This window comes from Pogona vitticeps, chromosome 1 (genome assembly GCF_051106095.1).
Source record: "Pogona vitticeps strain Pit_001003342236 chromosome 1, PviZW2.1, whole genome shotgun sequence".
Taxonomy (NCBI): Eukaryota; Metazoa; Chordata; class Lepidosauria; order Squamata; family Agamidae; genus Pogona; species Pogona vitticeps.
In genome coordinates this window covers 37,367,805-37,394,552 of record NC_135783.1, presented here as the reverse complement: position 1 = coordinate 37,394,552, position 26,748 = coordinate 37,367,805, and the positions used below count along the sequence as shown (strand labels likewise).

General features: G+C 39.3%; 1 protein-coding gene and 1 long non-coding RNA gene across 4 annotated transcripts in view; one reads left to right on the top strand and one right to left on the bottom strand.

Annotated features, from left to right (window-relative positions):
• The window catches only part of LOC110075356 (uncharacterized), a 55,274-nt gene that overhangs the window by 25,672 nt on the left and 2,854 nt on the right, over positions 1–26,748 (bottom strand). Inside the window, exon 2 of the long non-coding RNA XR_012083934.2 lies at positions 23,559–23,649. This is a non-coding gene — a long non-coding RNA (uncharacterized LOC110075356). The remainder of the gene's footprint in view (positions 1–23,558; positions 23,650–26,748) is intronic.
• The window catches only part of ENAH (ENAH actin regulator), a 134,136-nt gene continuing 127,303 nt past the window's right edge, over positions 19,916–26,748 (top strand). For all 3 annotated transcript variants that reach the window (XM_078382997.1, XM_078382995.1, XM_020786536.3), the window contains exon 1: positions 19,916–20,163. In XM_078382997.1, coding sequence (XP_078239123.1) covers positions 20,141–20,163 — 23 coding nt within the window. In that variant the 5' untranslated portion in view covers positions 19,916–20,140. The remainder of the gene's footprint in view (positions 20,164–26,748) is intronic.

The following is a 26,748-nucleotide window of genomic DNA, read 5'->3' as shown; positions in this document are numbered from 1 at the left end:
CTGGCTATATATGCCCTGAAATTGTTCTCTCCCCTAACCACTGTAACTCAGTAGACAAAATGTATTGAGTTGTTAAGTCAACTACAGCCATGGCCAAAAATATTGGCACCCTTGAGATTCTGTCAGAAAAAGCGACCGTTTTTTCAGAAAATTGTTGCAGTTGCAAATGTTTTGGTACTCACATGTTAATTTCTTTAGTTTGCATTTTCAGTTTTTTTGTGATGTTCCAATGCAAACTAAAGAAATGAACATGTGAATATCAAAACATTTGCAACTGCAACAATTTTCTGAGAAAATGGTTGCTTTTTCTGACAGACTTGCAAGAGTGCCAATATTTTTGGTCATGACTGTATATACTGGTTGTTGTGGTTTTTTTGGGCTCTTTGGCCGTGTTCTGAAGGTTGTTCTTCCTAATGTTTCACCGGTCTCTGTGGCCAGCAACTTCAGAGGACAGCACTCTGTGCTCTGGTGTAGTTGGCTTGGGAGTGGAGTATTTATGACTGTGAAATAGGCTTTTGTCTTTTTCTGAAGATGGGTGGTTAGTGTGTCTTGTTGTGGGTGTATTGTTGTGATAAGGAAGAGAGATTATCTGTCACTGTGATTGATGGGTGTCACTCCCAAGCCAACTACACCAGAGCACAGAGTGCTGTCCTCTGAAGATGCTGGCCATAGAGACTGGCGAAACATTAGGAAGAACAACCTTCAGAACACGGCCAAAGAGCCTGAAAAACCCACAACAACCATTAGATCCCGGCCGTGAAAGCCTTCGTGAATACACTGTACAGTGGTGCCTCGCATAGCGAGGTTAATCCGTTCCGGATTAACCTTCGCTATGCTGAAGCATCGCTGAACGGGGCAGCGATTTCCATTGGAACGCATTAAACATCGTTTAATGCGTTCCAAATAGGCCAAATACTCACCGTTCAGCGAAGCTTCAGGATGGCCGGCAGCCATTTTCGCGCCCTCGCCTCGCTTAACGAGGGCGCGAAAACGCTGCGCGCGGCCATTTTAGGCCATTTCCCGGCTTCCGGCGGCCATTTTGGCCGCCGAACAGCTGATCGGCGGGGGGCGTTTTGCGAAGATCGGTAAGCGAAACGCTTACCGGTCTTCGCAAAGCGAATTTTTCCCTATTGGAACAACGTTGTGCGATCGCATTAGCGATCCGAAAAAACGGATCGCTATGCGATTTAATCGTTATACGGTGCGCTCGTTAAGCGAGGCACCACTGTATATAGTACTGTTGCTAATCTCCGGATCTGACCCTGGGACATTGCTCAAATCCGCCTGAGAAGTAGCATGACCACAGAAGCAAAATGCAAAGTAACTGAAATGGAAAGGTTGTGGGTCTTTCTTTGGGTCCTTTGAGACAATGAAACCAAGAGGACACAAGTTATTAAATTAGCAGTATCAATGTTGGACCAGCTATATCCTAAGCAAATACATCCAACTGCTGTAGGTCATTGCAAACTACAGGATTTACAGAACACTTTCTTTTTAACCATATTTCACTGTAATTCACAGTGTAGTTAAATTAGCTTCCTATGCCTAAATTCCCATGCTTTGATGATAGGAGCTGTAAACATTAATTTGCATAATCCATGCGGTATAGATGATAATCTAGGTCTTGCATGGGGGTGAATGGGAAGAACAGAGGCCACAGTTTTGGCAAGGTCTGCAACACATTCCAACCTCATTGGTTAGTTCCTAATTCTGAGTTTGTTATTTCAAGTACAGCTTTATCAGGTCTGAGGCAGAGAGATAGTATTCTGGCCCACAGCAGGTGAGTGGGAGGCCTTGTGACTCCCCTGGCAATGATCCATTCCTCCATGGACAGGTCTGCCTCACATTGAAAAAGCAATCCAGCAGTACTTTTTGAAATATCTGTTGGTCTCAAAACAGAATGCATAGTCCAGAACATGATAGTGTAGATATTTACAATTTTTTTACACTTCTTCCCACTCAGTCATTCAGAGCTCAGAAATGGTTCTGTTTTGGACCACAGCTTCCCAGAATTCCCCAGACAGTGTGAGAATGGCTGGAGCATGCTACCTGGGGGATTCTGGAGCTATGATTGAAAACAGTAACATTTTGGAGCTATGTGCTGGATGCCTTCCCTTCTAATCTCTGCCAGCACAGGCTGATCATGAACTTCCAAGTAGGTGGTAGAATGCAAAAGATCAACAAATTGATAGGCCGTCTTCCACTATAGATTCAATTTTAAAACTGAATTTTATTTTAAAGTTAAAAGTCCCCCTTTCTGGACTTTTCAAGTCTGGCAACCCTCTTATCCCCACACCTGGAACAGCTCCTGGGGAATGAATGGTTTACTGTTCCAAGATCCTTTGCTAAAGGCAACTTCTCTTGAGAGTTATAGAGTTAAGTATGTTCAGACAGTCACCAGAGTTAAGTACTGTATACTGATTGCTAGAACATCCCTTAGGGGCAATGGTATTGTAAATTGGCACACACAGCCAGCATGATGTCCCTTCAATGTACGACTTCTGTATCTTCCTAGCATAGCAACATCTTTTCTGCAGCTATGGTGATGGAAAGTTGTTCTGGCTTACTCACACAGAAAAACCTGGGGTAGATCCAGCCACTTGCCCAACTGGTTCTGCCTTTTGGGTTGAGTGTCTTGGATAGCAGCTCTGTGTGCTATATGGAATATATATTTTGAAACTGAAGGAACTTTCAAAAGCAGTGTGAGATAAGGCTTGCAACTCTACCGTTTCATGGGTGTAGGATTTTTTTCAAATGCTAGCAGATAGGCCCAAGTCTCTGGATACACGTACTTAAAGAGCTCCTTTGGATCTCAGCCACTGAATCTGTGTCAATCTTGTTTTTCATGTGGAGCCACATTACATATTTGACAATGTCCCTCTTGATCTTAAGGAGTTGAGAGGAGGCTAAAGAGGTGGAGTGCTGAGCAAGTGTGACTTTTCAGTGCCACTCAAGAGGAGCAGAAAGCCTTAACAAGACAGAACAAAATGTAACGGCTCTCACCCAAGGAGGAGCAACTCATGAAAGCTTTCACATTACAGACCAAAAAGGAAACTTTTCTTTCCTGTATTACCTTGGGAAGATGGTGATCATACTGCAAAGAGTTGTCAATCTTCATCGCCTGTGTTCTAATTTAGGTTGCATTTGAAGAAATAGACTTTGTCATGGGCTGTCAAGTCGTTTCTGACTTACGATGACCCTGTGAATTCATGACCTCCAGAAGGTCCCTTCGTTAACAGCGCTGCTCAGGTCTTGCAAACCTTGGCCTGCTTTCTTTGACTAACCTATATCTTGTTCGGTTTTCCTCTTTTCCTACTATCTCCCATTTTCCTTAGCACTATTATCTTTTTAAATAGTATTCTTACAATAGTTCAAAAAGAAATCAAACCTCATTTTAGTTTTTAGTGAGAATTCAAGCTAAGAGTTCACAGATCATCTTTCTGGTGATATTCATAAAAACTGGATAGCTCAGTGTTTTCGGTATTTGGTTGTGAGTGATAGGCTGGGAGTTCAATTCCTCATCGTGTTCTCTTGACAGGGGCTGGACTCAATGATCCATAGGTCCCTTCCGACTTTTCAGTTCTATGATGATGGTGGTGATAATATAAAGCTTTTGTCTAACATTACGTTTTGAATATCAGTTTCTTTTTTTGGTCAGCTGTTTTCATTATCTAGCTTTTACAGTGATAGACAGCAGTCATGAGTATCGTACTGCAGATGGCCTTGTTCCCCACTAGCAAATCCTTATACTTCAAGATACTTTCTTATTCCTTCATAACTACCCTTTTGACTCACCTTCTGATTTCTTGGCTGCAACCTCTACAGTGGACCCTCTACTTACGGAATTGATCTGTATTGGAACGGTGGCTGCAGGTCAAAAAGTCTGTAGGTCGAGTCTCCATTGACCTACAATGCATTGAAAACCGATTAATCCCGTAACCGACCGTTTTTGTTCCATTTTTGTTCCATTTTGGTTTTTTTCTGGTCTGTAGGTCGATTCTCAGGCTGTAAGTCAAACCTAAATTTTGCGGCCAGAGAAGTCTGTAACTCGAAAAGTCTGTAACTCGAGCCGTCTGTAAGTCGAGTGTCCACTGTACTTGGATTGATGATTGAATGAAGGTATAGAAAATTTTCAATAATTTCAATTTCTTCATCATCAACATTAACACTATTGAATTGTTATGTAGTCATAATTTTGCATATTTCACGTTCAACGATAATCTGGTTTTTGCACGTTATTCTTTAATTTTTCTCAATAGTTGTTCCAAGTCATTAATGCCTGCTGCTAGTAATATGGTATCAGCTGCATGTCTTCTGCATATCCTTTCCATATTGTCTCTATTTTATTCTGATCGGATAAAATACTCTTCAATTGATCTTTAAGTATCCCTAATCTTGGTTTATATGTCCATTTGATTTATTTGATAATATTTAAGAGATCTCTTGTTTTTGCCTTTTGGTTGTCCTTTTTAATATATTTGCAGTTGTTACTGTAAAAGTTCTGTTTGTCCCTACATGCAAGTTGTTGAAAAGTTGCTTTTAGGATTCTGACCTTATTTCTGTCACCCTTTTGGTTCTCATCTGTCATGTACAATTTTATGAGTTTTATCAGTCATCCACTGAGGCTTTTCTTTTTTGCTACAGGAATAGTCTAATTATATTTCTGGTTTCATTCCACAGTTCAGAAGTGGAGTATGATACATAAAATCTAATGCCAAATAATTTTTTTTAGTATTTAAGTTGCTCCTTTTTGGCTTTGCTCCAACAGGGCTTAGCCCCTGGAAATTTCTGATTTAGATTATGCACTGTCTTCTGGGCAAAAGCCCATTTTAATGTTAATGTATGCAACTTTTAATGCTCATTCATGTTTTTTAAGGTATTGAAATTAAATTTGAGGAGGTCTTAGAGTGGGTCTGAAAAACCTGTAAATGAGAACGTTAAAGGTAGTTTAGCATTGTATTTGCAATAAGCAAGTTTTTTTCTTTAGCAGATATTTGTAATTTATTATTTTAGACATCTGTAATTTATAAGTTTAAATGTTTGTAGGCTGTTGTTTTAAAGTTTTTTTTTTTTAATGTAGATTGTTAGCTGCCTTAAGCTTCTAAATGGAAGAGTGGGGTATAAATTGTGATGGTGATGATGGTGGTGGTGGTGGTGATGGCGATACAAAAGAGGAGCAGGGGGAAGAGGGGATGATGATGGCAAACAAACCTTGACAAGTCACAAATTATAGAGGCCTTTCCTTTCCTTTTGTTTGGAGAGGATGGTATAATTAAAAAACTCTAAGGAAGACATGTTGCAGGTAGGGCTGCCAGGTCCTAGGATACCCTCAGGTGAGCAGTGTTGTTCATGGATGCTGTGATGAAAATGGTTTCAGGAGAGCCCTAATATAAGTACTGGGTAGTTCAGTGGATTTGAGTACCTGTTTGCAGAGCCAGTGGTTGGAAACTTAATTTCTTGTTGTCTTTCTGGAAACAAGAGCAACACAGTCCCAGAACTCCAGCTGAAGGAAGAATTGTAAAGCATTTCTGGGTACTCTATGACCAGAAAACTCTAGGAGGGATCAATATAAGTCTACTTGACAGCACATGGTGATGGCGGTGATATCTAAAAGGGCACCATTTTTCCAACTGAAAACATATGAGAGTATTTTAATTGAAAAAGCTCATAGATACGAAAGTATAAACAAAAACAGGAAGCTTAGAGAAAATCTGAAAGTTTTTTTTAAAAAAAACTTACTCCTAAACTCTGTGCTCTGGATCTCCATTGATAGGTAGCTGGAGGGCTTTGGGCCATTGTCACTTGCACTTTTCAGCAGAGTTGAGGGAAGTTTCTTTTTCTGAACAACTCCCTCTACCCCTCAACAATTGGCTATGCTGAGTGCAGCATTCTGAGTGGTAATCTGAAAAAGTAACTTTTAACCATTTCAAGTTTTGAAGATGGTTCCTAAATGTGGTGTGTCATCAAAGGAACAAAGGACAGGGAAACTATAATTTGTTGTCAAGACATAGATACTCCTTTGTTACTGCCATTTGCCAGGGCATTTGACCAGTGATCTATGATGTTAAAAAAGGAGTGGTTGTGTGTGAAACCTCCTCCCACCCCATTCAGGGCACAATGTTCATTCTCTCAAAGGTGACTCATAAGGCTCCTCTTATGGAATTTTATGCTCAGTTCTGATGAATGGGCAGACTACCTGATTCAGAGTTTAGAAAAGTTACTATGTTGGGACACAAATCCTAACCCTCATAGAATTCTGGGACTCATAGTCTAAAAAAGTAAGTTTTTCAAATTCTACCCTGATGCAAGCAAAAGCTGAAGTGGCATCCATGTCATCATGAACCACAGGACTATACTCTTAAATGCAATGTAGAATACAGTGGTGCCCCACATAGCGAGGTTAATCCGTTCCAGATTAACTGTCGCTATGGGGAAACATCGCTATACGGAAAATAAAAACCCATTGGAACGCTTTAAACTTTGTTTAATGCGTTCCAATGGGGCCCAAACTCACCGTTCAATGATGTTTCTCCATAGCGCCACCATTTTTGCGCCCTCGGTAAGCGAGGGCAGGGTGCGAAAACACTGCACGTGGCCAATTTGGGCGTCCGGCGGCCATTTTGGAACCACCGATCAGCTGTTTTAAAAAATCGCTATGCGAAAATTGGTAAGCGAAATGCTTACCGATCGTTGCAAAGCGATTTTTGTCCATTGGAAGCATCGGTATGCGATCGCATTAGCGATCACAAAATCCACATCGCTATACAGATTCATCGTTAAACAGTGCGCTCGTTATGCGAGGCACCACTGTAAATACTTAGTGGGGGGTTGAAATAAAATTTCAGAAGTTTAGGGTCACTAAAATATGGTATCATATTCTCAAATGTGTGAAGGAGAGGTCTGCTGTGTACTCTTATTTGTTTACTTTTGGGGTTGGACCTTTCCTTAGAGTAAGGCTGGGCAATGTGTGGCCCTGGGACCAAACATGCCTCTCCAAAGCTGTTATTCTGGTCACCGACTCCCCAGATCACTCCCCCACAAGGTATTGTATATTGCAGATTCTGCAAGTCTCTAAGAGCTGCAACTCACCTTTGAAAAAGGTTGGAAGATAAAATGAGACACATTTTTTGGGATATGTTTTTGTTGCTGAGTTTTGAATTTGTGGTTAAATTCCTCTAGCTGTGCAGCTGAAGTACAGGGATTCACAGAGCAGAATAGCTCTAAGTTCCCCACCCCTTTTTCATTTACTGGCACTCACAGTCTCAGTAACTCACTCTCAGATGTTAGTAGTAGAAAGCATAAAACCCATTTTCTTTACTTACAGTTCTGAACAGATCAAACAACAAACTGACAAACATGACTGCTTTCAGCAAACTTTGACAGACTTTAGGGAAAATGATAATCAGCAGAGGAGTGGAGCTCTCTTTAAATTTAGACGCAGGCAGGGGAAAATGGGTCAGTGCCAGATAGATTGACAATCACCCTAACCCAGAAAGATCCCTCCTAGCCACACCTTCTCTAGGCAGCATGCAAGACTCTAAAACCTCCAACAGTTTGGGTGGTCCACGTAACGTCTAGAGAATTGTGGGGGAATAGGAAACTGGGCCCTGTGCCTGCCAAAGTTGTTTAAATGTGCTAAGGTTATAGAATATTATAGCAGTGTTTTTATCTTTTTATAGATGTAATATTAATTCATTTGGCAACATGTTTGCTATGTTCCTCCTAAAACATTAAAAGGATATTTTTGCCATTGTGACTCTGTGTATTTTGCATCATGAAGATGATTTATCACTTACTAAATTTGTAATCCAAATGGCAATTTTGGCTATTGTTGCTGCCAGGAAGCAAATGCTGCAGTGATACAAGAGCTTAAGAAGCAATTACCATCTTCTGCCTTTCTAATCCAGGAGTTGTTTCACCCAAGACAGATTTCTTATATCACAGATATCCCTCCAGTATAGAAAATTCTGTATGCTTAGTGTGCATCAGATTAGTAGTGACTGTATATATTTGTATCCAAGGACATTATTTCTTTATTTATCATTTGCATTCATATGATGAATATTAAAATCAGTTCTGAAGGCACTGTATAATTATTTTAACATAGAACAAATACAGTAAAATGCAAACAACTTAAAACACAATGGAAGATCAGCACAATAAAAATGCACAAGCAAACATGAAATCCAGTATGATAAAAATGTTAAAAAATCCAGAAGTACAAAACAATCCTATGGCAATGAGGGGAGAACCATGTGTTTGCTAGGCAAATACCTATGGGGAAACTTCTGTAAGTGGGTTGAGATGGGGAGACTGGGAAGGCCCCCTCTCTGTTAATTACCCTGCCAGCTTCAAAACCTAACTTGTATAGATGATGCAGGAAGGCATATACGTATAGGAAAGGAAAGGCTCTCCCATTCAGGAAAGGATCTTTGATCCCTTGAGTCTTCTGTGGATGGAAGGGTCCCTTCACCATCTCCCACACCAATCTGGACTGCACTGATTACTAATTTGCAAAGAAGGGGAACCTTCTCATACTATAAATATTTACTTTCTCATACTACAGATCCCAAAATATCACAACCAGCATGTCCAATGGCCATATTGCCTGCGATATACTGGGAGTTGTACTCTAAAAAAGTAACTATCCTATCTATATAAATTAATTTCCATCTTTATTCAAAGCATTGGGAATGGCCCTTAAAGCCCTAAATCGGCAATTCTCAAAGGGGGGGGGGCATATGGCCTTCTGGGCTCCCCAGGCTGATTTGACTGAAAATGTTTCTATTATTTTTTTTCTATTCATCTGTATAGCACCATTCATAGCACAGTCATCATGGGTTTGACTAATTCTTAATTCTAACACATTTTCCATTCATCGGTTCATGTATCCTTGCTTAACAAGGGGCCCTGGAACCTTAGAAGGGGTCCTAAAAGGGTTAGGGCCAAAAAAAGGTTGAGAATAACTGCCCCAAATGATTTAGGTCAGTGGTTCCCAACCTTAGGTAATCTAGGTGTTCTTGGACTGCAATTCCCAGAAGCTTTCACCACCAGCTATATTGACTGGGGTTTTTGGGAGCTGCAGGCCAAGAACACAAATAGCTGTGAGTGAACAAGTCCCTGATTGAATTCCAAGTTGTGTGCTTAATCATGTGACAGGTCTGCTTCTAGGAATTCAACTGGGGACTTTTCACATGAATGTCTTAGCAGAAAAAAGTAGAAACATCTCATCTATTTTTTTCTTTTCTCCCTCACCTCATTTCTTTTGAGTTTCGAAAATAAGGCAATGTGTACATACATTTTTTTAAAAGCTAATTTCCCACTCAGTCCACCAAAACCCTTCTCTTACTTTCCCTCACTCATCTGTTATAAAATCATCTGCTTGACTTTTCCCTTTATAAATTCTGATTGCCAAATGGATCCCAACAATTGTCCTAGGTAGTCCAAATTCAGTTTCTTGGGGCAGATGGGGAACCTTTATCTGATGTCTACTGTGGAACACAAGAAGTCCAAATAATATACTTTAAATATGTGGAGTGGCAAAGATAGCTTTCTCCTAATCTTTGTCCAGTTGGATGCCAAACCACATCTCCGGTATAAATGAGGACAGTCCTTCAAATGTGGAGAAAAATCAACACTGTTGTAACTTAAAGGATGAAATTGCATCCCTTAATGCATACTAAACAGACTGCTGGTAAACAGTACCATTAAGAGAAAGAAAAAGAACAAAAAGGTCAGACCTAAAAAGTGAAAGGGTGAGGTCAATGATACCATAGATCTAAATTAAGATATTGATGTAAACCATGGGAAGCAACAAAGTAATGACATGTGGAATCTGCAATGTGCTACACTGGAGGATGAAGCTAATGAAAAATGGAAGAATCAAAAATTTGAAAAGTATGCCTTACTTAACTCCTACTAGGTTTTAAGTACTAAGCACTTCTACAGAAAGGTGTTACATGATCTTTGATAATGACCACTGGTAAAATTACACATACAACATGCAGCAGCAAAAGATACATGCTGTTATGTGGGGAGAGGGGGACGAATCCCTTGCTACCAATGGGCCACAAGTATGGGCCCCGTATGCAAACATGTTTAACAAGTTTATTCTTCATGTCAATTCTCTTTGTCTGAAGTAAGGAGTAGTAATTTTTAAAACATCATATGAAAATAATCCCTTCAGCCATCAAACAACATCTGTATAAAGCTGTCACTCACCCCCCATCCCCATTAAAGAGATTTTTAACTTCTGCTTCTTTTCTCTTTATGTTGCAGACCTCCTGTAGAGAAACGTATATTCTCCACATTACCAAGCAGAGAGAACAGAGAAACCCAGAACTGGCACCAACACCTAGGCTACCTAGCAGATAATGCCAGAAGCTCAAGGGCAATGATGGGGGGAGGGGAGAGGTGTAGCAGGAGCTCACGGTGTAACAGCTGTTGTCAGATGTAACTGCTGATTATAATACATGTCCCATAATGCTCTATTGTTACAAGTGGCTCCAACTGTCTTCTGTCAGGCTGTCTTTGTTGGCGCCCATCCCAATTTTGAGAGCCAAGAACAGCACAGCTGTGACATCTGATTGAAGCTTCATTGCTTGGAGCAGGTCTGAATATTAACTATACATATAACTACCATGGGATCAAGTACAGAGACATGAGTCAGGTGGATGCGAGTTCAAAGAGAAAGTGAAATCTGGAAACAGCCCCATTTGGTTGTGTTTGAAGGTGTGTTATTGGGACATACTGGGACACAACATATGTAATTCATTGTTCTTGAAGGGCTGCTGCAAAAACTGCAACTGACAGTGCAATCTGACATATCCAGAAATAACCTCAGTAAGACCCAGTGCGAAAGTGGGAAATGTTCCCTTTTTTGACTTCAGCTAACGGTATTCCAGTGGTATTCTGGGATTTGTAGTCCAGAAAGCTCCATTTCCTATCTGTGGTTCAAAGGGACTTACTTCCATCTAAGTGAGCACAGGATTACTGTTCAAAAGTGAGTTGTACCAGGACCAACATCACCAGGGCCTCCATGGTGGGGAGGGGGAAAAAGAGAAGGAACAGCAAAGGCAGACAGAGATGGAGAACGTCTACATAATTGAACTGGAGTGGCTTGTGAACATGGGGCAAAATTTCAGGGGGTATGTCCCCTGCTTACTCATGAGCCAGATATGGACTGAACACAAGTCATATATTTCAAGAAATGTAGCTCCCTCTCCCAAGGCTTCACAGCAAACTATGGCAAATCCTTAAAGAAATGGGAGTGCCTGACAACCTTATCTATCTCCCGAGAAATCCATATGTGGGACAAGAAGCAGAGTAAGAACTGGATATGGAACAACTGATTGGTTCAAAATTGGGAAAGGAGTACGACAAGGCTGTATATTGCCTCCCTGCTTATTTAACTTATATGCAGAATACAACATGTGAAAGGCTGGACTGGAGGAATTCCAAACTGGAATTAAGATTGCCAGAAGAAATATCAACAACCTCAGATATGCAGATGATACCACTCTGATGACAGAAACTGAGGAGGAATTAAAGAACCTCTTAATGAGGGTGAAAGAGGAGAGTGCAAAAAATCGTCTAAAGCTCAACATAAAAAAAAACCAAGATAATGGCCACTGGTCCCATCACCTCCTGGCAAATAGAAAGGGAGAATATGGAGGCAGTGACATATTTTACTTTCTTGGGCTCCATGAGCACTGCAGATTGTGACAGCAGCCATGAAATTAAAAAACACCTTCTTCTTGGGAGGAGAGCGATGACAAACCTAGACAGCATCTTAAAAAGCAGAGACATCACCTTGCCGAGAAAGGCCTGCATAGTCAGAACTATGGTTTTTCCAGTAGCAATGTATGGAAGTGAGAGCTGGACCATAAAGAAGGCTGACGACTGAAGAATTTGTGCTTTTGAATTGTGGTGCTGGAGGAGACTCTTGAGAATCCCCTGGACTGTAAGGAGAACAAACCTATCTGTTCTGAAGGAAATCAACCCTGAGTGCTCACTGGAAGGACAGATCTTAAAGCTGAGACTTCAATACTTTGGCCATCTCATGAGAAGATAGGACTCTCAGGAAAAGACCCTGATGTTGGGAAAGTGTGAAGACAAGAGGAGAAGGGGACAACAGAGGATGAGATGTTGAACAGTGCCATCAAAGCTACTAACATGAATTTGACCAAACTCTGGGAGGCAGTGGAAGACAGGAGGGCCTGGCGTGCTCTGATCCATGGGGTCACGAAGAATCAGACACGCCTTAACCACTAAACAACAACAAAGCTCCCTAATCTGGAAAGAATGAAGACTACTGGTGTTGTGAACAAAGTGTTATAACACTTTGTGGGCTGGACTTATATGGCCTGGGTTCTAATCCTCCAGCATCATAAGCAGTATGTGCCTGAATGCCAGCTGCCAGAGTGTATATGCAGTTGGTTGTTACTGACCTCCTATCCTGCTTGTGTACTTCCCATAGGCATGTTGTTGCTCACTGTGGGAGAAAGGATGTTGGATTACTCAAGCCTGTGATCTAAGCTCAGCTAAAAAACTAACTGAACTAATAACTCTAAGCAGGATACACACAACTGCCTACACCTGTTTGTTGAACACATAATGGTGTGTAGAAGGGTGACAGAAACTAGTTTCATTGATCAGCACAAGCATGCACCACCTTTCCAAAGTTTGAGAAATGTCCAATCATTCTGGGTGAGTCCACACATATAGATGAGTGCCTATACTCAAATAGACACCTTGATTGAGTGGGTTGCTTCTTCAACTATCAAGTTTCTCCCCCTACATCATTAGAATAATGAATACAGTAATCTAGCAGACAACATGCTAAAACAGTTGTTTGTATTTGCTTGTAGAAATTCTGAATGAGATTTTGATGGGGTTATTGCCATTGTGACAATGCCAGTGGAAGATATTAGCACCATTCTTTCTGTCCTTGAAAGGCCTACGGTTGTAAATGTTTACAATAATAGATGCCTCACTAGTGAATTCAATACGTGGGATTTATAGTTTCAGATATAAGCAGTTGGTTTTGGCCAACTTTTCAGTCACAAATAATTATGGTGATAAACAGATGTTTCTTGCCTCCAGTAGTATTCAGACCTATTTATAATTCTTTATACATTTTATAATTAATTATTTTCGCATAATAAGACAACGTTTGGCAACATTTCCCTCAGTTAGAAATCAGAATGCTTTGATTCCAATCATGTTTCAATTAGCTAATTTCACACACACACACACACACACACACACACACACACACACACACACACACACACACACACACACACACACACACACACACACACACACACACACCTTGAATGTATGGGTTCTGTAAATGAAAATGATAGAAATGAAATACAACAGGTCCACTGTACTTAACTATATAAAAATAAATATTGTAGACTACTTTCTTTAGAAGAGTCTTTAGGGTCAGAATCCTGCACACAACTTTGCAGTAACTTCTATGTAGGGACAAAACAAACTGTCAGAATGACTGCCACAAAGAAATAGGGGAAAAATAGGAAAACAAGAGATCTTGTTCTTAAGATCCAAGAAATCAAGAGGAAATTTAAACCATTCAAACCATTGTTGCAAGATCCAAGGGGAATCTTTGGTATGATCAGGTTAAATAAAGGGAAGATGGAAACAATATATTGAAGGACTACATAAAAAATAGGTAAGTATGACATAGTCCTTGAAGAATCTTTTGGAAAACAGTTACTTAAAGAATGACATGGGACCTGCACTTAAAGCACATTAAAGAAATAAACTGCCAAGAACACATGGACTAGCAAGAGAGCTACTGCAAGCTACAGAGACTTTATCTATCAAAATCATAACAAGGCTATGCCAAAAAGATTGAAAAACACTAGCCCACATGCATTCCAATTCCAAAGAAAAGGAATCCCAAAGAATGTAGCAACTAAAAACAAATAAAGAATAATATGAACCAATAAACCCAATAACAATCAAAATTAAACACCAAATAAACATAAACTAGCAACATAAGCAAGCAAAGAGATGCTCATGATTTTACAACAACCATTTCAATATAGCATTTGTTTGAGTCTTTCAAAATATTTTTCCAAAAATAAGACTTAACCTGAAAATAATACCTAGTGTGATTTTTCAGAATGCTCGTAATATAAGCTCTAACCAAAAAAATAAACCGCAATCAAGTGAAACCCTGCCCTCCACCATTGTGCAACATTTTGCAGCAATCAAAAAAAGATGACATGACTGTAAAATAAAACATCCCCTGAAAATAAGCCCTAATGTGTTTTTTTGAGCAAAAATTATTATAAGTCCCTGTCTTATTTTTGGGGAAACACAGCAGCTTTTTAAAGAGAAAGATAGGATAAAAATATTTTAAATAAACAAAGGTTTTTACCATATATGGAGTAAGACATGCCAAATGATCAAGATAGATTCAGAAAAGGCAAAGGCACTAGAGACTGTATTGCAAATAAATGTTGGCTATGGAGTGTATCAATGAATTTCAGAAGAAAATCAGTCAGTGTATATAACAAGGATTTTTAATGGATAGAACATGAAAATATGTGGATCTTTCTAAAAGAAATGGGTTTGCCACAACATTTGATTATTCTGAGGTATAACCTACACTGTGGACAAGAAGCTGATATTATGACACAATATTGAGAAACAGAACATTCCACTTGGTAAAGATGTCAGGCAAAGGCAAATGTAATGTTTCTTTTCTGTTTAATCTGTACACAAAACATTTCAAAAGAAAAGCCAGATTAGATTTGGATGAAGGAGTGAATATTGGTGGGAGAAAAGGCATTAATTTAACATGTAAACATAAGCTAGCAACATAAGTAAGCAAAGAGATGCTCATGATTTTACAACAACCATTTTAATATAGTATTTGTTTGAGTCTTGCTCCGTATTACTTGCCGAAAACATTAGAAGAATTTATAGAAAATAATGAGTATGGTAGAGTGAGACAGCCTTAATGCTGACAATAATGGAATAAAAATTATTGAATAAAAAATGTAAGGTTTTCTATACCTTAGTTCAATTATCAATCCAAATGAAAAGTGCAGTCAAGTAATCAGAAGACTACAAGTCAAACAGGTAGCAATGGCGGAACTAGAAAAGATCCCCGAAGAGTAAGGACTCAAAAGATCAAAATAATCCACAGTGTAATATTCCTGATTACTATATACAGATTTTAAAGCTGGACAGTGAAGAAAGATCACAGGAAAGAATAGATTCATTTGAAAGGAACTGTTGGAGGAAACTTTTATGGACACCATGGATCATCAAAAAGACAATTAAATAGGTTATCAAAATTGGACACTCATTGGAAACTAAAATAACTAAATTGAGACTATTTTATTTTGGAAATAATGTAAGAAGATAAGATTCACTGGAAAAGATAATAATGTTAGGAAAAGCAGAAGGCATGCACATGAGAGAGAGGTGACATGATATTAATGAACTTAATAAAAAAAGCCACAGCATTGTGTCTGCAAGACATGAACAGAGCTCTTAACTATAGAACCTTTTGACCTTAAATTATAGGACCTTTAATTCATTGGGCCTCTGTAAATCTGAAACAACTTGATGGCACATAACAACTGAAGACATGGTCTTTGAACATGTACTTTTAGGTACGGCATGGGAATTTTCATGCACACAATAAATAAATAAATAAATAAATAAATAAATAAATAAATAAATAAATAAATAAATAAATAAATAAATAAATAAATAAATAAATAAATAAATAAATAAATAAATAAATAAGGGCTTGTGCCATAAGAGTACACACATAAAGTTGTGCTAACACTGCTGTCCGGAGCAACACAAAGCTATATTCTAATTCACAGTTAGACACAAGGCAGAGTTAGATCTACTGATTTAGAGTGATGTGCAGTGGATTGACAAAGATTTGTGACTCATAAGAACAGAAGAAGAGCCTTACCAGATCAGACCAAAGGCCTGTCTGAGGCAATCGTCTCTTCACAGAATGGTCAGATAGATGCCTGTGGGAAGTCTGCCAGTAGAAAATGTATACAACTGTAATTGTTTGTATTTAAAGAAGCCACAAAAATGAGTCACACACTAAATTACACTGCTGAAATGAGAAAACCTTGGGATAACTAGGAGTGGATTTTTGTATCAAGGAAGGACAACCCGAGAAAATGAAAAACTCTTTAACAGAGCAGGCAGGACAATCAACAAAGGCAACCAGAACAGTGGCTCCCTCCATAATGCAGGCAGCCAAGAGTAGGAGACTGAGACCTAGCACTAGAAATTGGGGGACTGGCTATCCTGCTTTGGCATGTCTGGTCAGAGAACCAAGCCAAATTAAAACAAGAGCCATGTTGGGGTAAAGGAAGGAAGGAAGGAAGGAAGGAAGGAAGGAAGGAAGGAAGGAGAAAAAAGATGAGCTCCAAGAATTCAGGTCTGTATTGTAAAGGGATGTTTCTAATCATTCCATTACTAGAACAGTTAGCAATATCATGGAGCAGGTCTTTCCTCCAACCCAAACCCTGCTATCCAGTCACAGACAGCAAGAACACCAGGAGTGCTGCTGGAAGAACCCTAGCTAGAGAGAGCACTTCATATGTAACACACTGGAGATTTCTAATTTAAATCAAAACTACAAGGCCACACTAGGAACAGTGATGTAGATAGTGCTACAGATGTAGAACTCAAAAGCTTTCCTTATGTAACTTAATCCTGATTCAATATAAACAGATGTTGTCTAACCCAGAACTTTGCCTCTGTAAATGGATCCCATCCCTGTTTTTGCATGTGCCTCAATCATGTAGCATTGCTTTCAGTTCCAAATACTGTACTGGAATCTGTTAAAAGCCAAATAATAAATCATTACAATATATAAAAAGCAGTAAACGACTATCATATTTTATCTGATATGCCGGGGCTGACAAGTATTATTCCATGAGAATACTGCTGTTCTGCCATGTAGTTTCTCCCTTGTCGTCCCTTACCTCACCTTTTCCTTCCCTTTCCTCCCCTTCAATTGATTGTTCATAACTACAGTACTGCTATAAATGATGGCAGAATTATTTTAATGCAACTTGAAGAGAGAAGTCTAGCCATGAACACCGTAGTGCAAAATATTGTAACAGCTGCTTTCTCTCTCTGCCTCTTTGCATGTGTTTAAGTCTGATACTTCAAAAATCTTTGACATCAACAAGCTCTTCTTAACAATGGAATCCTTGGAAGATATATTAGGAGAATGATTACCAAATCTGCCTAAGTACAGAAAGTACTGCATATAAACTGTAGTGTAACAACATGACATGAGTTATTTTTAGTATTGTCACCTTTGGTTGAGCCAGTTCAGGACACATTCCTACTGACATTCTTTGGGAAGGACAGCTGAGTCAGACATCAGTAATAGAGAACAATGGTCCCAGAAAGTCCTGACATGGTTTGTGTGAATGGTAAGGGGCAAAGGACTATTTTGCCATGTCATATACTGTATGGTTAATTTGTCTGGAAAAATCATTAGTATCCTGTCTTTTGGCTTCCATATGGATAACCACACAGGCTACAACATTAAAATACCAATTAAACAAAGTTGTGGAAACTAGTGAATATTAAAAACAAACCCACACAAACCTAATTCCCAGCCTTGTAGGGATTATATTAAGAGTCTGGCACAATCACAGTGTATTTAAGCATCCACCTACAAAATCAATGAAGAAAGCAATTCAGCCTCTTCTGGAGTACAGTACTACAATCAGAGGGCTGCAATGAGAAGGTGTTATCATGCCCATGGATGGCTATTTTCCCATGGGTTTATTTTGGAAAGAGCACTATGAGGTTGGAGGGCATGATGCACTCTTCTACCTGGCTTCACTGCCTATAACAGATACTTGTCTAAAATATCACACATATGCATGATTGGTTTACTACATTTCTTTTCTTTTTGGACATGTGCTGAATGCTTTAGTCACACCAGCTACATCCAAGAACAAGCAAGCAGATTGGGAACATCTGTGACACAGCTTTTCGGGCATAAGCTGATACTACCTAGTGTAAGCAGCTTGAAAAGATGAGAGACATTCAGTTATTGACTATTTGATGTTACGTGCCATCAAATTGCATTTGAATTATGATGACCTGCATAGGGTTTTTGTAGTGTGTGAAATGTTTAAGGAGTGGTGTATCATTGCCACTCCATGCTGACACTTGATCCACTACAGGCTCTCTTGCTTATAAATTATAGCTCTCATAGTTATTGTCTATACAGTACAAGTTGTGGGATTCTGACTGTTGTAGTTTAAAAAAAAATAATAGCTTGGATATCAGGGTGGACTGGTCAAGTAAGCATTCTGTGAACTCAAGGTAACAGGTCTACCTTGGAGCAAACTCACCAGCATGTCAGCCTGAATTATTAGCTATCATGAGTAGGCAATTGATTAAATAGTAAGGATCTTGAAACCATTACTTAGAAATGTTATGTTTTTGCACTACAGTTCCAAGTCCAGAATCCCATAGCCAGCAAAGTAATTCTTAAAAGCTCTGGTTGAAAGTCATCCATTTTGTTACTTGCACTAATAGCAGCCTACTACCCATGCATAACATGTAGACAGTGGTGAAAAAGCTGCATTTTCACTAGGATTGTGGAGAAAGTTGCAAGGTAAGCATGTAGATGTAGAATGTCAATTTTCTAAGACAGTGGTTCCCAGTCTTGAGTCCTCAAATGTTTTTGGACAAAAACTCTGAGAAGTCTTCACCACCAGTTGTGCTTGCCAGGATTTCTGGGAGTTGTAGTCCAAGAAGATCTGGGGATCTCAGGTTGCGAACACTACTCTAAGTCAGGGGTCCCCAACCCCCGGTCTGCGGCCTGGTGCCATTCTGTGGGCTTCCCAGGACTGGGCTGCTGAGACAGTTCTCTGCCCCCCTGTATGCATGCATGGTGGGTGTGTTGTGCTAGTGGGTGGCCGTGTCATGCTCTCAGGCAGGTGTGTCGCCCACGCAGGTGGGAGTGTCATGAGTGCAACACGCCGCTACGAGTGCAACACGGCCCCGGTGAGTGTGACATGCCCACCCGCAAGTGCAACACACTGACCTGTGAGCATCGGGGTGCCCCTGTCCCCCCCATGGAGCCCCCCCAATTGGTCCGCGGTTCCAAAAAGGTTGGCTGCTCTAAGTGATAACTGCATGGAGGATATTTTATTTATTCTTCTTTCCCACAACCTTCTTTTCTGTTTTTTAATGTTGTGCTATCTTGCCACATAACTTGTCACCCAAGATGAAACTGTGAATGAGATATACAATAACCTTCAGCAAAGACAGTATTAGTAGAGAAGATCTGACAGTGTAGACCCCATATTCAGATGACAAGATTGTGGATTCAGAAGCTGTCTTATGGTCAAACTATATATTTTAGATAACCTATTATCAGAAAAGGGAATTCCTTATTTGCTGAAGTATCTTACTGTCACAAGATTTTTTCCTGCCTCCTGTAGTTTGCAAATCATCTTGCCTTGTTTTGTGATTGTACGTTGACCTTCTTTGCAAATTGATTTTCTCAGACATGAAGATCTACTAGAATCATATCTCCAGAACACTAATAGGATTTCAGCTCTAATGGTGAGTTATCTATAATGTACAGTTTGGCCTTTAGACTTGAGGTCTGCTCTCAGAACTCATGCTACCCTAGAAGCTCCAGCTCAAGAGAAACTGATATTACTAGCATAATTGGTTTCAAGAGATCATATTGCTACCCATGGACTTCAGTCCCTTGGCCACAACAGAAACACAGACCTCTTCCTGCCATCACCCACTGAAACAAGATAGGGTCCTTTAACTGGTATGACTTTGCTGACTGGAGGGTGGAGCCATCAATACAGATGGAGTTGTAGCTCTATTTAAGGCTCTGTCTAGGTTCATTGTTTGAGTAATGTTTCAGTTAGGTTAGGCAGGCACATGGACTTACGAAGAGTGTTACCTGTTTTTACTGGACTTTGCCTTATTTGATCCTCATCTGTGTTTTGATTGGACTTCTCTTTGCTTCCCTTTCCAGAACCTGAATGTGCACCCAGCAACTCTTCTCACTGAAGTAGGAATTTCATCTAAAGCCACAGTTGGGCAGAATAGCAAAATCATCATGGTACTGCACCCAGCTAAAAGGTAATGGGATCCTAATGGATAAAATCAATTATGTTAAAGAAAACTCTTCCTTTCCAAGGTTAAAGTAAATTTATTTATTTATTTATTTATTTATTTATTTATTTATTTATTTATTTATTTATTTATTTATTTATTTATTTGATTTTTATCCTGCCTATCTGGACCAACGGTCCACTCTGCATCACTTTTAAAATTAAGTATGCTGGAATTCTCTGTACTAATTTTGCATTCCTTTCTGCACCTCTTTTTCACAACAATGCTTTGCCATTTCAAAAAAAATACTTAGCTGGATTTTTCTTTGAAGATTATTCATTGGCCCAAGAGCACATACGACCTCTGTTCCTCTTCTGTCTTTTAACAGAAATTATTTATTTATTTATTTAATAGCATTTTATTCCGCTTTTTATTTACAAATAATGCAAAATGGCTTTCCAGGAAAAAAAGTACAATTACAGTAACAGCTGGAAATAATACAATAATAATAAAATAATGTAATTAAAAAGCCACAATTATCTGGCTTTCTCCTTGTTGAAAGGCTATTTTAATAGCAGCATGATCTGTTCCCACAGTGATTTCACTACGGTTGTAGGAGTAGGACTAGCAATCCATAAATGCTAAGAGCTGCCATAGTCTGAGGGAAAAAGTGACTTCCTACGTAAGACTTCACTTTACTGGTTTGACTTTTTCCTTTATTGGGGACTCATCAAAGAGCTCAGAGCAGAAACAGAAAATGATATAGTTTTATTTATTCTAAATAGGATACTATAGACTTGAAAGTTCAGTTCTCTCAGATTTTGTATTGCTAAAATCAAGATCATCTTGTACACAGAGATGAGATGTTACCTTTTTGGACAACAAATTCTGAAATACTCCAAACCAGCACAAGCAGTGACATTCAAAGTGACTTTCCTCATCTCTGCTTCTAACAATGGGACATACTCCTATAAATGGCTGCAGAGGGTGTGTATGATTCATACACTCACATGCAGGCAAGAGATCTGATCTAAAACCTTCTGAGTCATTTAGGTAGTTCCCTTGGATTCATAGCTTCTTGATTTCTAAAATATTATTTATGGAAGGTTTATGGGCATTTGTAACTACCTGCAGCTGAGACATCCTCAGGGTATTAAACTTGAGTAGACTTTAAACATTTCTGGGCTAGAAAAGCTAAGCTGTTCCCTCAGTTTCTAGACTTCACTCTCACTTTTGATTTTTAAATTATATTCATTGAATTTTGTCTCCACTGTGGAACGTGGCTCTTCCTGATCATTCTATTGGATTTTGTTCGTTTTGAGGGGTTATTTTTGGAGATAAAAGAAATGATGACTTTACTCTGAATTGTTAATATCCACAAATAATGGTATCAAATAATTTACCGTGCTTCCTTTTCCTTCTTTGGAAAGTCAGTCAGTCTCTGAGGCTTCTTTTCCCTCATCAGAACAATCCTTGAAACTTGCCAGAAGTGTTTCCAAAGAAGTAGCTATGTTAGCCTGCCTCAGCATGTTGAAAACATTAATGGGGACAGAAGAGGGGAGGAAAAAGTGGGCAAGGACAAAATACTGTGGCCCTTTAAAGACTAACAAATTTGTTCCAGTGTGAGCATTCGCAGATCAAAATCCACTTATGCTTCAAGAAGTGGGTTTTGATCCATGAAAGCTCACACTGAAACAAATTTGCTAAAATGCCATGATATGTTGCTTTGTTTTTGAACCCACCACCTTTTGCCAACACATTGGTAGAAGGAAATGTTCTTCTTTTCCTTGAATTCTAAATTGTTCTAATGGGTTCCATAGAAGTGACGTCTCAATACATGATCCAACCCTTATTCTTTTTCTCCTGTTATAGTAGAGCTTTTCTTATGATATACAGGGGATCTCCAATTTACAATGTCTTGCTTTACATTTCCCTTGTTTTTACAATCCTTCCAATATTAGCTAATGCTTCACCCAGAGTCAAAAATCCATTTTTATGGATACTGCGACTGGTGTCATAAACTGGTATATTCATATTACCAAGTGCAATGACAAGAAAGCAGAGGTTGGAGGAAGAAGTAAGAAGACAGTAGAGGTTGGAGGGAAGCACCCAGCAACAAAGAAAGGGAGAAGAGATGAGGCAGAGATTTGAGGAAGCAGAAGTCTGAGTAGAGCGAGGAGCAGTGTAAGGAGAAGAGAGAGGACAGCTAAGATTTCTTTTATAAGGACATGAAAATTCTCCAGAAAACAAATCCTTATTTTAATATTGAGCCTAATAGAAATACTGTATAATGTAGAGTTTGACATAACAACTTCCTTTATAACTGTTGTCACCTAGCTTCATCCAGTGGACACTGAGCTTTTAGCAAATATCCAAAGAATATCCAAGGAAGCCAGAAGTCTGCTTCTGAGTCTAGTCTATGGAAACAAGGGTGACTGTCCAGATTTTATACTGCATCTGTTTATCTGCTGTCCACTAACAATAATCTATAATACAGAGTTTGAGTCAGATGATGTTAGTCATGTTCTGTTTGATGCAGCTAACTGATTTCAGTAGGATTAAAGCATGTCTAATTTACAGTGCGGTCTTACTTTTACTCTGAATTAAGTCCCTCTGCATGTAATCTTATACCTGAAACATATACACATATATGACTGATATGTTTCAGCACTACAGGTAGGTGCAGAAACCCAGACACAGTAGCCCAAGGGTCTTGAAATGGCCATCCAAAGGGGAGCAGAAAGAGCTTGGAAAGGTTACTTTTCTGAACCACAATTTCCAGAATGTTATTGGTCACTGATGACTGTGAGATTACTGAATGCATTCAAGCTTCATTACATGCTAAAGAATAAGATGTGTTAGAGATTATGACAGAGTCAAACTACTGCTTTGCCATTAGGTTTGCTAGGGTGAGGATCGATTCAACTGATAGGAGGCCATGCATCAAGCATGATAAAAAATAATAATACAGTCGGCAAAGATATTCCCAAATAATTACTGTGTAGAGCCAAGCGGGAAGAGATGTTGCTTTGTTTGATTAGTGAGTTTTCTAACAATAAGGAGGTAGCCTCTGTACCTGGAAACTTTTAATTATTTTATGGGAGTGGCAAAGGAAATGGAAGCTAAATCTGGACAAAATGGAAGTGCTCCTGGAACAATAAGTAAGAACAGCAAATTACAGTATAAGCTTAGGGTTTTTTCTGTCTTTCAATCCACCTGAAGGCCCATGCTGACATTGGGGAGGAGAAGAGGGTTGGCTCCTTCACATAGCAGATCTGTATATTTCTAGAAAGCAGGACTGATGACAAAAACCCATGCTTTAGTTATAAACAGTGTGGCTCTGACTGCTAATCTGTTTCCAGGCTCAGTTCAAAGTGCTGAAGACTATCTTTAAAATTTTAAATGGCTTAGGGCGAGAATACCTGGAGGATCAGGTCTTCTTGTAGGAGCCTGCCCGTCCTTTGAAATCAGCAACAGAGGTTCTCTTGGAAGTTGCAAGAGTATCCAAGGCACCTTTAATGGGAACACAGAAAAGGAACTTGCCTGCATGAGAGTATTTTGATATCTTTTTGTGTTTCTTTTATTGCTTTTAAAAGAAACCTCTCTTTCCACTAGCTGGATTTGTCTGCTTCAATATTGGTGTTTTCCCCGCCACTTTGATCTAAAAGTTTTTCTGAAAAAATGTTTCTTTTAGTTGGAATGCTATAGACTGATATGGCCTAAAAACCATTTGTTAAGTCTCCACTAAAGTAGACCTGTTAAATGAATATGATTTCTTAAGCCAAAATATATTTATGTCTATTGATTCAGTTAAGTCTCCTCTGTTTGAGAGTAATAATTAGATATAGCCCTATACTTTATATTATAAGTTAATACAGGTGGAAAGGTGGCGTATAAATCAACCCAAAAGTAGATGTCCAACTAAATTATACATAACAAAAATTAAACTGAATGCAGAAATCTCAGAGAGAAAGGAAAACTGTTCCAATAATTTGTGCCAAAATACAGACTAGAAGTTCAGATACCACAATAGGCCAATTAAAACAAATATCTCAGTTAACTTGAGCAGCCAAATGTGCTGATTCATGCTGCTTGATTATTTCTGCTTGTTTCCACCTGCCAGCAGAAGTGGCTAAAGAAGTGCAGGTCTCTCCATGGTTTGCTTAGCATGACACTCTTCTAATAAGCCTGATTAATAATCCCAGAAGAAATTTTGGCTCTCAGGAACAAGCCAGGGTTTTGCATTTTGATATCACACTAAATAAACCACAAGCAGAGCCCATGGCAGCAGAAGCCAAACAGGAGTATTCAGATTGAAGGAGCAAATGCTCAGTCATAGGAGGTCAGAACCAACAAACTAAATAAGTATGTAAATAAATAAATAAATCTGATTGTGACACAACCTCTGACAGCCATCAAGCCAAGTATAAAATCTGAGGCAGAAAAACACTTGGTTTGTTGGCTGGACAGGATTCGGATGTTGGTGGATAATGCCCTCCATTGACCCAGAAGAGTTCTGCTAGAGATGGGAAATGTCTAACCAAGCAGCCTATGAGGCACTTGTGAATCTTCTTGCAGGATCAGATCTATTCTTAGCAGTAATTTTTCTAGTGATATATCCTAAATTGAGGCATTATGGAGATGGAAAGATGCTGCTGGACTCAAGGCCTCTCAATAGTCCTCAGGATTCCCAGTCTTTAGCCAATCACTGAAGCCAAGCTGGTGCAGGTATACTGTCTTCTATTGAAATTGACAGGGAAAACATATACTGTAAAGACATCCACCAGAGAGGCTTTAAAAGGTGGGTTAATCTCTCTCTCTTACACACACACACCAACACTTGCCTTAACCAGTGGGAAATGCTGCATGATTTACCACTTCGCTCCTTCCCCTGCCCCACTTAGAATCATTCCACCCCTATATTAGCTTTGCTTTATGATCTAGATGACAATTTTGGTCTAGAGCAAGATACTATAACTTTGTTGAAATCAATGGACCTTTGTTGATTTATGTCCAACATAGCTTTGAGTTTTCTGAACACTGAGTGCTTGGGGCATTGTAACATCAAGTTTGAAGAACATTCATGTGGCATTTGAGAATAAATGATTCAAGGTTTACACCACAAAGAAAATTCTTTTGTGTGTGTGCGTGTGTATTTTCCAGTCGTGTCTGACTCTAGTGGGCGGTGCTCATCCCCATTTCCAAGCCGGAGAGCCAGCGTTTGTCCATAGACAGTTTCCGTGGTCACGTGGCCAGCTTGACTAGACACGGAATGCCGTTTCTTTCCCACCATTGTGGTACCTATTTATCTACTTGTATTTGCATGCTTTCGAATGGCTAGGTTGGCAGGAGCTGGGACAAGCAACGGGGACGCACTCCATTGCATGAATTTGATCTTACGACTGCTGGTCTTCCGACCTTGCAGCACAAAGGCTTCTGCGGTTTAATCCACACCATGTCCCCAATTCATACATAAGTATGCTCAATTACAAAGATAAATAAGCCCCTATCAATCGCTTCCCAACAAGCAGAGCCAGGATTCCAGAAGATGAACTCACGATCTGTACTATGGTTACTGGGAGAAAACAGAAGAAGAGGTTGATTGTGGCTGCAGTCCCTCTGTGCCAAAATATTTTAAAAAGCTGTTTTGGACTTCGTCAAATGGTGAATTAAAGAAATGAGTAGGTACACATGCAATGGATAAGCAAACACATCTTGGGTAAACTAATGTTGCCATGCCTGCTCTGCAGAATACAGACTATAAAAATACTGTATGTTCCAATTTCAAACTCTGGCTTGAGTCAGGCAGGCTGAAAAAACATTGTATCAAAAGCTCAATGGACATATTGTAGGCATGTTTTCCAAAAGATGTCCCTTTGCCTTTTGAAATTAAAAAAAAAGAAGGAAGAAGTTGGATTTCACAAAGAACGTCACTGGAAACCAAGGTTAACTCATCCATGCTATGTGAAAGAAACAGCCAAAAATCAACTCATTTGAAATTTAGTGTTGGAGAAGAGCTGTACATAAACAACAAACAGCCAGAAAAACAGAAAGGTTGGGTGCTCTATCAAGTCAAGCCTGTACTTTCACTAGAGCAAAACTGAGTAAACTGAGCCTATCCTACCATGCTACTAATGTACCATGCACATATAATGGAAATAAAGAAATACTGTAAACAGAATAGATTATATTGCTGGGAAAAGTGGGGTGGATTAGTAGGAAAAGAGGAGGATCTAACATGAGATGGGTTGACTCAACAAAGGAAACACCAGCTGTTAGTTTGCAAGCTCTGAGCAGAACTTAATGGAAAAGACAATACTGGTAAGAAGGCAGGACGATAGGAATAGAGAACAACTTGGCATGAGATACTGTTGGTTTGCAAGATCTGAGCAGAGATAGGGCATTTCAGAAATCATTAATTCATTTAGTCACTATACATGAGAAGTGACTTGATGGTACATAGCATTTTGGAGGGTTTTTTCTTAATTACCAAACAATAGTATTCCACAAGATGGGTGGAATAGGAGCCAAAGCTTTGTAAGATTATCTTTGGTCACAAAGAAAAAAAATCCATTTTCACAGATTAAAAAAGTGAGCTTCTGAATGTTTATT